Source organism: Mus caroli, chromosome 2, assembly GCF_900094665.2.
Source record: "Mus caroli chromosome 2, CAROLI_EIJ_v1.1, whole genome shotgun sequence".
Lineage (NCBI taxonomy): Eukaryota > Metazoa > Chordata > Mammalia > Rodentia > Muridae > Mus > Mus caroli.
In genome coordinates, this window is record NC_034571.1 from 99,636,746 (window position 1) to 99,652,732 (window position 15,987).

Consider the following 15,987-nt stretch of genomic DNA (forward strand, 5'->3'; position numbering starts at 1 on the left):
AAAGTTCTTCTTGATGTCCTCTACCATCATCATGAGATATGCTTTTAAATCTGGGTCTAGATTTTCGGTTGTGTTGGGGTGCCCAGGACTAGCTGTGGTGGGAGTGCTGCGTTCTGATGATGGTGAGTGGTCTTGATTTCTGTTAGTAGGATTCTTACTTTGCCTTTTGCCATCTGGTGATCTCTGAAGCTAGCTGTTATAGTTGTCTCTGGTTAGAGCTTGTTCCTCAGGTGACTCTGTTAGCCTCTATCANCAGACCTGGGAGGCTGGCTCTCTCCTTAGTTTCAGTGGTCAGAGTATTCTCTGCAGGCAAGCTCTATTCTTGCAGGGAAGGTGCCCAGATATCTGGTGTTTGAACCTGCCTCCTGGCAGAAGTTGTGTTCCACTCACCAGAAGTCTTAGGGTCCTGTGGGGAATCCTGTGTGGGTCCTTGCGGGTGTCCGGAGACTCCATTGTCAAGGCACCCTGGTGCTCGAGTGGACCGGAAGGGACTTGTGCCCCAGCTCAGGCCGGGTTGCCTGCTTCCCTAGTTAATGCAGTCTCAGGTTCCGAGAGATTGGATTGGAGCAAACGCTGTGTTCCACTCACCAGAGGTCTTAGGATCCCGTGGGGAATCCTGTGCGGGTCCTTGTGGGTGTCCGGAGACTCCTCTGGCAAGGCACTCCCAGTGCTCGAGTGACATACACATTCCTAATGGGAATACAAACCAGTCCATTGTTGTGGAGATCAATTTGGAGGCTCCTTTAAAACAACTGAAAATAGAATTACCAAATGAACCAGCTGTGCCAGTCCTGGGTATTGCTCAAAGAACTCCAAATTAGCATGTCACAGATCATAACACACACACACACACACACACACACACACACATCCATAAAGAAGAACAAAATTATGGAATTTTCAAGAAAATTGATAAAACTGAAAATTGACATACGTGCAGATAGGTTTTTTGTTTTGTTTTGTTTTTTGTTTTTAATTTTGTTTTTATTGTCATCTTGATACAAGCTAGGGTCATCTGGGAAGAGGGAAGCTCAAGTTGAAAAAATATTTCTAAAAGGATTGGTCTGTAGGTTATTCTGTCAGGACATTTTCTTTGGTTAATGGCTTATGTGAAGGCCCAGCCCACTGTAGGTGGTACGGCTCCTGAGCTTGTGTTCTTACATTATGTAAAAACTCTATCTGAACAATCCAGGAGTCTATGGCCTCTGCTTCAGTTCTTGCCTCCAGGCACTTGTCCTGAATTTCTGCCTCGGCTGCCCTCTATGTTGGGCTGTTACCTGAAAAATATAAGATGAAATAAAACTTTTCCTCTCCAAGTTGTTTTTGGTCAGTATTTTATCACAAAAATAGAAAGTACACTATTGTTATTAAATTAATTGAGTCATTTTAACAAAGGCAAACATTGCATTTTTTATTTGTGGATTCTAGATTGATAAAATTATACACACACACATATGCATACACATATGAATAACACACACACATATATATGTGTGTGTATATGTATATACATATATATACACACACATGAATATAATGAAAGTAGAAGTGCAACTGCTGTCTAGGGCAGCAAAAAGAGATGATGGTGAATGTGATGGTGAATGTTAAAGGGAAGAGGAGAGGCATATGAAGGAATTAGTTCAAAGTGTATTACATACTTATGTGAAAACACACGTACAACACCTAGTCAATGAATATATACCAAAATATCAACTGACTACATAAGCATGGATTAGTTATTTGTGATTAATCTGTGATCAATCTCTATCTTTTCCATTACTGAGTGTCTGGTTTTATTCCTATACCATGTTGTTTTAGTAACTGTAGCTTTGTGGTATGTTTTGAATTCAGATACTAGATTCCTCCAGCTTTTAAAAAAGGATAAATATTTGCAGTGTTGGGGTGAAATACCCCAGTAGGTGAAATTCTTTACTTGTGAACAAAAGGACATGGGTTTTCCCTATCAGACACGTTAAAAAGCCATTCATGGTGGCACATGACTATAATCCAAGTGCTGGATTGGTGGAAGCACAAGGATCCTTAGGGTTCTACAACCAGCCAGCCTTGCCTAATGAGTCTCAGTTCCCAATGAGAGTCTCTATCTCAATAAGAAGACTGATGACTTCTGAAGTAGGACACTTGAAGGTGAACTCTTGTCTGGCATTCACATAGATTCCCTCACACATGCATCTACATTTTCAAAAACACACACATATATATACATACATACACACACGCATGTACAAATGTATACACTGACACACAAATTGATACTTGATACCTCTCACATGTCATTTGACCAAGGCAAATTATTCTTTGTGATGTAACTTTTTCCAATCCCTCATTCTTCATTTATACATATTTTTATCAGTGAACTTTCTTGTAGGTAGCATACAGTTGTGTTTATTTTTATTTATTTATTGTATATTTAACCAGTCTTTTATTTTAAACTTTCTTCTAATTCTGATTTTTAAAAGTTTCTTTCCTTGTTTCTTCAGTGGTCAAATTACCATTCAGTAGATTATTATTTAGTTTTTAAAAAAAATTTTGTTTAGTTTTTTAAGCTTATATACTCCCTGTAAGTTTTATAGCTGAACCTGTTTGTTTCCCGGATCCATTGGCTTGGAATACCTTTTATATTTCTTGTATCTCACCATATCTATTCTTGATATTAAGGAATGCATCTTGGAGGCAGAAGAAGGTTGGTCATGTTTTCTCATACAGTCTGCTAGTCTATATCATTTTATTGTGGAATTGAGACCACTAGGATTTGGAGTATTATTAAATGATGCACATTGATTCTTGCCATTTTACTGATTGTGTAGTATTTTACTGGACTCCCTTTGATCAGCTGTTCTTGTATTGCTTATTTATTATTTTTGGCCTCTCACGTTTGGTCCTCCTGTTCAGACTGAAGTATTCCTTCAATTAGTCTCTGTAGAACTGGCTTAGTGGTCCTAATCCTTTAGTCTGGTTTTATCACAGAATTTTTGTTTGTTTTTAAATTTTTTTACTCTTTTTTTTAATTAGGTATTTTCTTCATTTACATTTCAAATCCTATCCCAAAAGTCCCCCATACCCTCCCCCTTCCTTACCCACCCACTCTCACTTCTTGGCCCTGGCATTCCCCTGTACTGAGGCATATCAAGTTTGCAAGACCAAGGGGCCTCTCTTCCCAATGATGGCCAACTAGGCCATCTTCTGATCCATATGCAGCTAGAGACACGAGCTCTGGGGGTTACTGGTTAGTTCATATTGTTGCTCCACCTATAGGGTTGCAGACCCCTTTAGCTCCTTGGGTACTTTCTCTAGCTCCTCTACTGGGGGTCCTGTGTTCCACTCAATAGCTGACTGTGAGCATCCACTTCTCTGTTTGCCAGGCACCAGCATAGCCTTACAAGAGACAGCTATATCAGGGTCCTTTCAGCAAAATCTTGCTGGCGTATGCAATGGTGTCAGCGTTTGAAGGCTGATTATGGGATGGATACCCGGGTGTGGCAGTCTCCTTACGTTTCTGCTCCACACTTCTTTTCTGGCCCCATTTATCAGTTGTTTTTTATGCTTGTTGGATGGATGTCTTTTTGTATGTTGGAAAACATTCTATGATTTCTTTTCTTTAAAAAAAAAATTTATTGATTCTTTGTGAATTTCACATCATGCACTACAGTCTCCCTCATCTTCCCATCCCTTTGTATCTGCCCTCTTACATTTTTGCAACCTGCCCACCAAAAGGAAATAAAAACAACAATAAAAATAAGCAAAAGAAAACAATGCATAGAAAACATCTCATTGTGGCAACTGTAGTGTACCGCAGTGTGTTCCTCAGTATATCTTTTTGTCCTTACATCTTTATTTGTGAATGTTCATTGCAGCGAGTCATTGGTCTGTTTGGAGGCCTCTCACTTCTGCTACCCCATCAATAATGAATCCTCACAGGGACTTCTCTTAGTTATCCTGTTGTTGTCCTCTGTTGTAGAGATCTTGCAGCTTTGGATCAGCAGGACTGGCCTTTTCACATATTCTGCAGCAGTTCACAGATGAAGTACAGTTATTGTGGAACAACTCAGATCCCTGGATAGTGGCTTGGGTGGTACCTGAGTGGGTTTGTCAGCTGTTCTACACCCATAGTCCAAGGAAAGCTCATCCAGGGCCACAGCCAGAAAAGGGCAAAACCATCTCTCTCTCTCTCTCTCTCTCTCTCTCTCTCTCTCTCTCTCTCTCTCTCTCTCTCTCTCTCTCTCTCTCTCTCGCCCTTGGGTCTGGCTCACCCATACCACATCCACACCAGCAAAGCCAGCTCTACTGCACAAGCAAGGTACAGGGCTGTTATTCCAAGTGCTGCAGCTGGTGAGGATCAGGGCTAACTGTCCTGTCCTGTGCTCATACCCTCAGGTCCAGCTCACCCTCATATCCTATAATTTTATCAAAAATATTTTCTATGCTTTTGATATATTATTTCTCCATATTCTATGTCTGTAATCCATAGGTTAAGAATTTTCACAGTGTCTCAGAGGTCTCCCAACTCCTGTTCATGAATTTTTTATTTAAATTTTGTTTCATAAAATATATTTTGATCATATTTTTGTCTTCTAACTCCTAACTCCTCCCAGTTCCTTACCAACTCCCTACCTTCCAGACTCTATGTTCTCTCTGTATCTCTCTCTCAAAGGAAAAAAAAAACTTTAACAAACAAACCTAAAACCAAATTTAAAAATACTTTTAAAAAGAAGATTTAAAAAATGAACAAAACCCAAATAAAATAAAAACTGGTCAAATAAAAACAAAATGTCAAAAGAACTCCCTTCAAATCCTCATGGAGTGTATTTTGTTGGACCAATTTCTCTAGGGCATAAGGCCTGCCCTGGAGTATGGTGGATATTCCTGTTGGTACTCTGTTAGAGAAAGCTGATTTTCCCTTTGCCAGCATCTGTCAATTGGAAATAGCTACTTTGTTAGGGCTGGGAACCCACGTCTTCTTTCCCCACTCAGTGCTGGGACTCCCTATGGCTTGAATCTGTGTAGGTCCTATTAGTACTGCCACAGTCTTTGTGAGTTAATATGTACATCAATACTGTTCTGTCTGGAAGAAACATCATCCACTTCTGGCTCTTAAAATCTTTCCACCTCCTCATCTACATAGATCCTTGTGCCTTGAGAGGAGAAGTTTGATGAACACATTGCACTTAAGTCTGAGTGGCTCCCACTAAAGCAGGACAAGGTGCCCTCTGCTATATATGTGCTGTGGTGTGGCCTCAGTCCAACCCATGTATATTCTGTGGTTGGTGGCTCAGTCTCTAAGAGTTCCCAGGGGTCCAGGTTAGTTGGCATTGTTGGTCTTCCTGTGGGGTTCCTATCCCCTTCAGGGTCTTCAATCATTCCCCCCAACTCTTCTATAGAGGATGAACCTAAAGCTGCACAGAACTTGCCTTGGAGACATGGGGGGGGGGGCACTTTCTCAGAAGCAAAGGGGGAGGGGGATGGGAGAAGTATTCTGGGATGGGGGTACTGGGAAATAAGGGGGACAGAATTTGGGATATAAGTAAAAAAGAAGACATAGTGTTTCCATGGTCTCTTTTACTCTCTGAACATTGTACAGTTGTTGAATCTCTGTATCAGTTACCATCTATTGCAAAAAGAGCTTCTTTTATGAGGACTGAAAAAAAATCTACTAACCTCTAGGTAATCTGTTTTTTTTCCCCATGTTCTTTAGGAGAGAAATGATAGCAGGTTTTTTCCTAGGTATGTGATCTATCTCTTCTTAGGTTTTTGGCCACTTTCACAGTGTCAGGTATATGTTCCATCTCACTGGGTGGATTTTTAATCTAATAAAAATGTTATTGTTTACTGCTGTAACATTTGTGTTACTACTAAACTAGTCTGTCTCACAAGCAGGTTGCTATTGTAGGTTGCAGCGTTTGCAACTGGGTGATGTTTATGATAACCGTTCTCCTCTGGTAACATGCAGAACACTTTTCAGCACTATGAACTCCAGTCAGTAGGGGTGAAGGTTTTTGTTGTGCACCAACTTGACTTCTTCCTGTTTGATTACATAAGTAATTGTCGCCAGCAATAGGGCTGTATGTTGTAAATTTACCAATTATCTTTACCCAGTGACCCAATCACTCTACCTAGTCTTTTAGCCACGAGACTGTTTTCCACACCATCCATTCTGTTGATAGGGCTCTTCACTGAGGGGTTTTTTTTTGTTTTTGTTTTTTTTTGTTTTTTTGGTTTACTGAGTGTTTTTATTTCTAGCATCATTTCAGTTTGGGTATTCTTACATGATTCTTTTTTATTGAATTCCATTTTGATGTTTTATATTGACTTCCTTATTTCATTCACCTGTCTTTGTTCTCTGAGTATATTCATGTCTTCCTTGAGTTGTTTGAGCATAGTCATAATCATTCTTTTCAATTTTTCGTCATGACTGTCTTCCAGGTCATGCTCACAGGGGTCCATTACATGTGATTAGCATTTTGTGGAAGAGACTTGTCTTGGATTTTGAAATTGCTTTTGTTTCCGGACTTGAATGTGAACATTTGGAGTTTCTTTGTGGAGTCGAAGTTGAAGGCTTTACCTGTATGTGCTGAGAGCTGGGGAACTAAGGAAGTGTGTGCCAGAGCCCAAGGTCCAGGGATCCTTTCCCTGTTGGTACTGACGGTGGGGAGAAGGGAAAAGCTTGTGCCACGTGCTCAGGCTCTGGAACCTGTGAAGCGTTGGTGCTGAGGGCTGTTCAGGGAGGTAGAAAATTTGGTCCAAATATTCAGAATCTGAGTATTCTTGTCTATATAAGGAAGTACCATCTTTTTATTGGTGAATTTAATATATTTACAATCAATGCTAATAATAAGCACGAATTTGCACTGGTTAATGCATTCCTCATAGTTTACTTGCTATATACATATTTTGTCATTTTCTACACTGTTTATTATTTATTTATGTTAGTTTTCTAACATACTCTGCTTTAGTTATTTCTGTTTTCTGTATCATCTATCTACTTCTTTAGTGAGTTTGCATTTTCATAGTTTTTAATAATAGCAGTTGCCATCCTTTGATTTATTTTCCTGTTCTTTCTTTCTTTCCCTCTATCTTTTCTTTTTTTCTTTCTTTTCTTTTTTCTTTCTCCCCCCCCCCCCCCTCTTTCTTTTTTGAGACATAGTATGTCAGCATAGCCTGGGCTGGTCTCAAGTTTACGGAGATTCCCCCCTGCCTCTGCTTCCAGAGTGCTGGGATTAAAGGTGTGTGCCACTCTTTCTTCCCTAGTATGAGGCTCCTCAAGTGTCCCTTGTAGAGTTGGTCTGGTTGTAGTGAATTCACTCAATTTCTGTTTAACTGGTAAATATAGCATTTCTTCTTCAATTTTGAGGGATAATTTTATTGAGGAAAGTATTCTCCATTAACATGTTTTCTATTTTCTTTCAGCAGCTTGAATATGTCTTTCCAGAAATATACAAATTATTTTTAAAATAGCTTGTTTATATGCATAGAATGCTTGTAAACTTTTTAGATAATTTAAAGTGTAATTGATCTCCCTCTCATATATATGTATATATATGTGTGTACATATATATGTATATACACACATATACACATATATATTAATATAAATACATGTATGTATATATAAACAGTTATGTTTAACTTTTGCCAAACACACATGTGTGTGAAAATGTGTGCACATGTGTGCATGTGCGTGTACACACACACACTGACCTATTAAGCAGAGTAGGAAAATAAAGATTTAAATCATGTGATTATGATTATAAACTTGTTGAGAGTAAGTTTTTTGAATGCTCTGAAGAAGGCATAGAAATTACAGACTTACCAAGAGAATTGAAGTAGGCTGGGTGAAATACCGTATTTCCAGCAGATCGATATTAAGAGATTAAAGTAGAAGGACACTCTTAGGAAGGAAAGTCCATTTAATTTGAAGACATTTAGGTGAGATGTAAAATTATGTAGTGAATAAAAGTTTTATCCACCATACTGGAATAAACATAGTAAAGAAAACATGGTAAAGAAAGATAAAGGAGGGGCTGGTGTGATGGCTCAGTGGGTAAGAGCACCCGACTGCTTTTCTGAAGGTCCAGAGTTCAAATCCCAGCAACCACATGGTGGCTCACAACCATCTGCAACGAGATCTGGCGCCCTCTTCTGGAGTGTCTGAAGACAGCTACAGTGTACTTACATATAATAAATAAATAAATCTTTTAAAAAAAAAGAAAGATAAAGGAAGAACGTATTAAAACGTTAAAAAGAAAGAAAGAAACTAACAAGAGGAATATACCAATGTACAAAGAAGGAAATACTTTAAGATATAGGCATAGTCAAGGACTTTCTGGGAAGGACTCCAGTGGCGTGGGAAACAAGACAACCAATTGACCAATAGAATCACATGGTATGAAGAGTCCTCTGCAGTGCAAAGAAACATTGCTGAGAAACAGGTGGAAGAGCAGCAGAAAACCTTACTCTCTCTAGAACACATGAAATACTGAAAGATGAAAAAAATCTTCCCATAAGTAGATACCTGAAGGAACTGAAATATACGTTTTCAAAAGAAGCAGCATTAATGGTTAACAAATATTTTAAAGCAGTTTTTAACATTCTTAGTTGTTTTGGAAATGCAAATGACAATATCTCACCCAGTCAGAATGGCTCACATTACAGCAATGGCAATCTATACTGGAAAGCAAATGGAGAGGGGGTTCTTCTTTACCGTGAGTGTGTAGAGAATCTAGTCCAGCCACTATGGGAACATTATGGAGGCTTCTCATGAAGTAGAAATAGAACTGCCATATAATCTAGCCATCCTGGTCCTGGACACCCTCCCGAAGGGCACAGATACTTACCTGTGCATCATTCATCACAGATAAGAAGTCAGACTTGCCTTGATGACCACTAATATATGAATGGACAAGAGAAAATGTGCTCCGTATGCACAATGAACTTCTTCTATTTTGCTGTAAAGAACTATGAAATAATGGCATTTGCAGAAAAATGAATGGAAAGAAATGTATTATGTCAAGCCAAATAAGCCAGGCAACTGCCACATTTTCTTCCATATAGAATCCTATAATTCTTAGATTTTCATTTGTTTAAATGCTCATGCAAGTGTGTGTGTGTGCATGCGCATGGGTCCACGCGCCTGCTTGCATTTGTATGAATATGTATAAGTCACATAAAAAGAAAAGAAATAATCAGAAAGGGAAGAAGGTCTTGAATAGAAGGAAGGGGAAAACAGAGTAATAGGTCACTTGTTACATAAAAGGAGAAAGGGACCATTGTCAGAAGGAGAGAGTCGATGGGAGGAATTAGGGGAGAGGCATAGCAAAAGAAAATATGTGTGAAACCCATTATTTTGCTGATTAAAACTGATCATTGGAGTGGGTGGGTAGGGGAACAGGGAAGTGGGAGGGTATAGGGAACTTTCGGGACAGCACTTGAAATGTAAACAAAGAAAATATCTAATAAAATAAAATAAAATAAAATAATTATTGGCATAATGCCTACTTCAGGTTGGGAGTTGTGAGATTTGTTGTTTATTGGTGAATGTCATGTCGTTCTCGGTATGCCAAGAATAATGCTATTCTTCTTTTATGGATGAGTTTTCGTCCCTGTTCTAAGCCACCCACCCTGTAATTGTGAGATTAGAATTTCAAAGTTCACATTATATTCAGTTAATAATTCTAAATTGGCCTTAGTTGATTACTTTAAAGAATATGGATAAAGAGGATTTCTGCTCTTCTATTTTTCTTGCTACTCTGTATTGACAGACATTTAAATAAGTGTTTACCACTCTAGTTGGAGGTGTGAACCTGCAAGAGCAGGGCCTAAAAATGAAGTAGGCTAAAGGCTCATGCAATCGCCAATTTTATTCAAAGCATCAAACAATTTGTTGAGGATTAAGAAGAGTGACCTGAGTAAATTGTATAATCACAAGGATGTACATGGCAAAAATCATGTTTCCTTAGAGGCACACGAATAACAACCCTGAAGTAAGCTCACTCCTATTCTATACCTGCGAGGGAGGAGCACAAAACACATTCCAGAGCAATCCATATGTTGAAGGAACTGAGGTCACAAGACTCTTGTTTTCTTGGAGTTTTCTCACAAGCACTCAGAATTCTCCTCACATGGCTCCATTCTTGGGCCACATTCCAACATGTAAGAATCCATTTTGTTTCACAAACTATAAATTATGTAAAACAGTGAAGAGCTAAAGAAGTGTAGTTCTTTTTAAGTAGCAAATTATAATTCTGTCTTTAATTTGTTGTTTCTGAGTCCTAAGTATATCTCATAAATAATAATATATGTGTAAAGGCCATATGTCATTCCTAACTACAGTGATTTGGAAGAACAGCAATATCAATCAACCAGACCCCCCCAAATCTCCCAGGGACTAAACCACCAACCAAAGAATACACATGGAGGAACCCATGGCTCCAGCCGCATATGTGGCAGAGGATGGCCTTATTGGGCATCAATGGGAGGGGAGGCCCTTGGTCCTGTGGAGGCTTGGTGACCCAGGGTAGGGGAATGCTAGGTGCCTTCATAGAGGCAGGGGGAGGGGGAGGGAATAGCGGGCTTGTGGAGGGGTAACTGGGAAGGGGAATAATATTTTAAATGTCAATAAATAAAATAACCAAAAAAATGAATAAAAAATAGGAGTCTAGAAATATAAACATCAGAGGTGTGTGTGTTGCAAGACTAATTTCTGGAAAATTCCGTTTTATTTTATGAATAGTGTGAATGCTGTCTAGACAGAAAATATATTTTAAATGTTGACAAAATCTTAATGAATTCTATATATAAATCAATACTTTAATTTAATACATAGTAAAATAAAATAGTCTAAAAAAGTACAGATAGTAAAATGGAACAATGGTAATAGGTTACAGTGACTGTTAAAGTCTAGGGGAGGTTTTACTTTGTTAAGTATTTTGTTTATTTTCTCCTTCCTCTCTTGTTGTATTTTTCTTTTTTAGATGGTCCAACTACATAGCCCTGGATTTCCCAGAATTCATTATGTAGACAAGTCTGACATCACACAGTCTATCTCTCCCTATAAATCATTTTAAATATTTTGCAAAGTTACTAGATTTCTGTGGGGTTTTTTTAATGCCTAGAGTTAGCTTTAATTCAGCAATTTTAAATGGCTACCTATTCCATAACACCAAAGTAAAGGAATACACAGACACATAGACATACACACACAGATACAGACACACACACGAGAGAGAGAGAGAGAGAGAGAGAGAGAGAGAGAGAGGTATTCCATAAATAAAAGTGAATAATTGAGATATACGTGTTTATCCCTTGTATTCTCTTTACCTGAGGATAGAGCTGTACTTAAATTCTTGAACTGAAGTAATTTTCTCCTATCAAGCTAGATACTCAAAGATCTAATAGGTGTGACATCAACAATTACTTTTTGCTAACAACTCTTGTAATTTAACCCCTTCAGGTGAGCATGCTGATGGATGAATTGCAGACAGCTATCAAAAGCAACAGAGGTCATCTCACTAAGCTTGGCCCCCAATTACAGGCTGAGCAGGAGCAGTTCTCTTTATGTCTGTCAACACATTAAAAGCCTTCCAGCAAACAGTGTGGTCCCAGGAGGCCTGCAACTCAAGGTGGGTGTCACTCTGTGACTCTCACTGGATTCAGGCAGAGACAAAAACATTCTGTCCCCCTGAAGACCTGTATAACACTGGCTCTCAGCTGAATGTCTCATCTTGTCCTCAACAGCGAAGTTTGACCTGTAAGGGTTAAGAATACTATTTAGAAAATAGGTTTTAAAAGGATATACCTATGTGTCTTTGATATTGGAGTTTATAAAACAGCATCCAATACAGAAAAGTAAGTATAAAAATTAAAGACTTCAGTAGGTGAACATTTTCATACTTCTCTAGGAAATAAAATGCTGTGTGCCTTTCAGTTTCTAAAAACAATGCATTTGGAAAATGGCCAAGGTTTAATAGTTGACAGACAGTGGCAATAGGAATTGAAGGTGAAAAGGCTGGGTGACTGATTGATGCTCAAACTACATTTCCAGAAAAAAAGGATATGTATTGGATAAGTGTGACACATGTCTGCGTTCACTTGGCAAAATCAATACTTAAGAATATACTGAGGGGGAAAGGTGAATTGGTTATTTGTCAGGACAAGATGGCTAAATGTCCTAGACTACTCTGCTAGTGCAGTTAGGAGAGAAAAAGAATAACTCCCCCTGTCTAAAAGCAGATGAAATACAGAAAACTTGGGAAATGTAGAGATGTTTATGTTCATAACAGAATATTCATGTTGCCTCCGTCAAGTTAGTGTGGTTCTGTAGCTTCATACCTCTCATTCCAAGATCTCTGATTAGGGAGATATGAATTAGTCAGACTGCAATCCTGCTTGGGTTGCACTGATCATTTTTATGGGGATAGGATAATACTCCGTTGTATTCTGACCATCCTTTACCTTTAACTTTATCCCTTGCATATAATTTTTGTGACAAAAAAAGAGTTTAATGACTCTGATAGCATTCGATGACATTCCCGTGGATTCATTTTAAAAGAAAATATTGTCATTAAAACAGACCTTTTGGCAAATGTGACTGAACTGAAAATATATTGTTTGTGCTAGTTAGCAAAGGATTCAAGGAGTGACATTAAGGCATCAAAGACAAGGGTTCGTACAGTTGAATAATACTGTTCATTTCAGGTTTCTGGCTTGGTTGTGGACCATTCTACAAAATTATTTGCTATTGAGATAAACCAGGTGAGGGCCTTTGGTCACCTTAATGACATTTATGTCGTTGTGCCTTTTAATCCACTATTATATTGGCCGTAGTGCCACGGGGAAAAACCTTTTTCCCTCATAAATTCATTGTTAATCCTGAAGAACTTTTTATCATATTAGCATCTTAGCTTGACAGTAAAATTTTAATTGCAGACTCTGAACTGTTACTCTCACATATTCCCCCTTTCAGCATGCTTCAAAATTCTTTCCACACCAGCAAATAGGAAATTTATAAGCAAGGGAAACATGTTGTATAATATTTGTAAGTACCTGCTGTGCTATCTAATATAGTAGCTAAAATTTGCACGAGACTGTTAAAATCAGCTAAATAAAACACCCAATGCCTCCACTAATGTGTTATATAGACTTTCTTGATTTTAACACTGACAGTTCTGCATGCAGCACATTGGGATCGTTAAATAACCTATCCAGAACTCTCTCCCACACATGCCCTGCATCCTCCTACTTTGACCCCACTTTACACCCCACCACAGGGGGACTCAGAACCATATTCTGCTGCTGCTCTATTTAGTTTCCTCATCTGTTACACTTAGTTCATCTCAAGGCATGCACTATTCTAAGTCCAGAGAACTCTGAGTATCAATCAGCTCAACTCTTTGGCCTTTTAGAGTGGTAGTTGCCAAATTTGGCTGAAGACAACATCTGGAGAACATCTGAGAAACACCAGTGCTCCTACTCCTGTTAATTTGATGGAAACTGGTTTAGCGACCTGAGGCTGACTTCAAGCATCATATGAACAACAGTTAAATTGTCAAGCATTTTGAGAGCCAATGGTTAAACACTGGCATTATTAAAAGCATTTGTAAACTTACACCTGACCTGATTTTATAGAAAGATAGTGCCCCTTGTTTTAGATTATTTGATGACATTTCACTGCTGCAGTGTTATTGCTGTGTATTATGTGTGTGGTATAAATTTCTGTGAGTGTGCTACAATGCCTTACTTTCAAACTTTGTGTCCGGTCATGACTTGTTATGACTCAAAACTGACCAGTCAGTATGCATACACGACAGAAATTGGTAAATGATACCAACAAGGGCTTGAGTTAAGGTTTGGTTGATTATTTGAGACAAGCCATGGGAAATTTTTTTTGTTTTGCTTTAAAAACATTTTTAAAAAGTTTTTGACAGATTCTTTGTGAATTTCACATCATGCACCCCAATTCTACCCCTTTCCCTATTCCTCCATGTCTACTCTCCACCCTTGCCACCTCCCCCGAAAGAAAACAAACAAAACAAAACAAAACAAAAAAAGCAACAAAACAACAAACAAACAAAATCTCACTGGAAGCTGTGGTGTGTCATGGTGTTGGGGTAGAGATTAAATGCATTTTTACTAGAACATAACCACACTTGTTTGCATGTTGAGGTAAACTGTTTGACCTTAAGATCCTAACACATTTATTACCTGACCCTTTCCAGAGACAGATCAGAACAAAACAAGGACAAAACTGAGCTGTCTTGATTAAGTGTGTAATAAAAATAATTTAGACAAAATTAAAAAATATAAAATTTTTTTATTACAGTGTGACTAGCACACACAAAAAGTACACAAAAATTATTTTCTGAGATAGCAAAGAAGTTATTCATGACACTAGTTAATAGGAACATAGACACATCTCTCTGGTTTTACTTTTGTTTTATAAACAGGAACACCAATTAATATCCAGGTCAGAACTGTACTGTTTTGCCTGTTTGTAACTATATGACTAGGCAAAATCAATAAGCACACTGTGTTGACTATGTGGAATTTGTCACGTGTTTTCTTGTTGTATGGTACATGCAGATTGGTATCATCATTTTTTTTCAATCTTGTTAGGTATGGCCATATGGTTGAGATTTCCTGGATGCAGCCTTCATGTTGTACATAGGACATTATCTCTCAGTAGATGTCCTGCCCTGGTCCTCTGGGTCTTACAGACTTTCTACATCCTCTTCTGTGATGTTCCCTGAGCTCTAGGTGTATTGATTGCTTGTAGGTATCCAAGCTGTGGCTGGATATTCCACAGTCATTTGTACTCTTCTTTCTTACTGGCTGTGGCTTTCTGTAACAGTCTCTGTTGTAGATATAAGGATAAACATTTGGAATGCAGTGAGAAATTATATTGGTTTAATGAAAACAGCAATAGTGAGTTCTATTTTAGGGTCAATGGCCTCGCCAGTCATAGGTAGTCTATCAGTGTCAGTACTGCACCTTTCAGGATTTTCTTGCCTTGCTAGTGTTGTTGTTCATAGGCTTTATAGCCTGGTAGGACTATTAATTGCTCCCCCCCCCTTGGTGGCTTACATAAATTCTACCTTATAAAAGAGCTAGTCAACAGAAGAGAATCTCTCCAGTAGTCTTTCCCTTATGTTCTCTGTCATAAGTGTATAGTGTCTTCAGAAATAAGGTCTTCAATTTCTGGGCAAAAAACTAATGGCAATGTTTTTTGTCAGTCTCTTGCACTTCTGTGCCCAATATTTCTCTCTCTCTTTTCTATTCATTTTGGTCTTATAAAAATGACTGATAAAAATCTACAGGGCGATGCATTTCTAATCCCCTCAGGTTGTGTATTAATATCACTTTCTTATATAAAAGCCACAGCACAACTTTAAGAACCAATAACAGAAGAATTCAGGATCGCATCTCCACTTTCACTTCTGATGCTACTTATTTGAGTATTCTTCCTCTCCCTAAGGATTTGTCAATTATTTGTCTTTTTAGAGAATTAAATCTGTGTTCATTTGTTTGGGTTTTGGTACCGAGGTATGAGCCAGAAGCAATCTGCCACTGAGCTAGATCTTTCCAGGTTTTATTTAATTATATTTCTCTTTAAAAACCTCATGCATGCATAGAATGAATTCTGATTACTTTCACACCATGGTCTCTCTTCTTCTTCCATTGATCAAACCCACTCATCCCTATAGGCCTTTTTCTCTTGTTTATGCCTTCTCATATTTTTTTAAATTTTTATTAGGTATTTTCCTCATTTACATTTCCAATGCTATCCCAAAAGTCCCCCATACCCCCCCCACTCCCCTACCCACACACTCCCACTTCTTGGCCCTGGCGTTCCCCTGTACTGAGGCATATAAAGTTTGCACGACCAATGGGTCTCTCTTTCCAGTGATGGCCGACTAGGCCATCTTTTGATACATATGCAGCTAGAGTCAAGAGCTCCGGGGTACTGGTTAGTTCATA

General features: G+C 38.4%; 1 protein-coding gene across 1 annotated transcript in view; it reads left to right on the forward strand.

Annotated features, from left to right (window-relative positions):
* The window catches only part of Dcdc1 (doublecortin domain containing 1), a 361,410-nt gene that overhangs the window by 127,955 nt on the left and 217,468 nt on the right, over nt 1-15,987 (forward strand). The window contains 2 exon segments of the mRNA XM_029468240.1: nt 11,465-11,565; nt 11,567-11,633. Coding sequence (XP_029324100.1) covers nt 11,465-11,565; nt 11,567-11,633 — 168 coding nt within the window.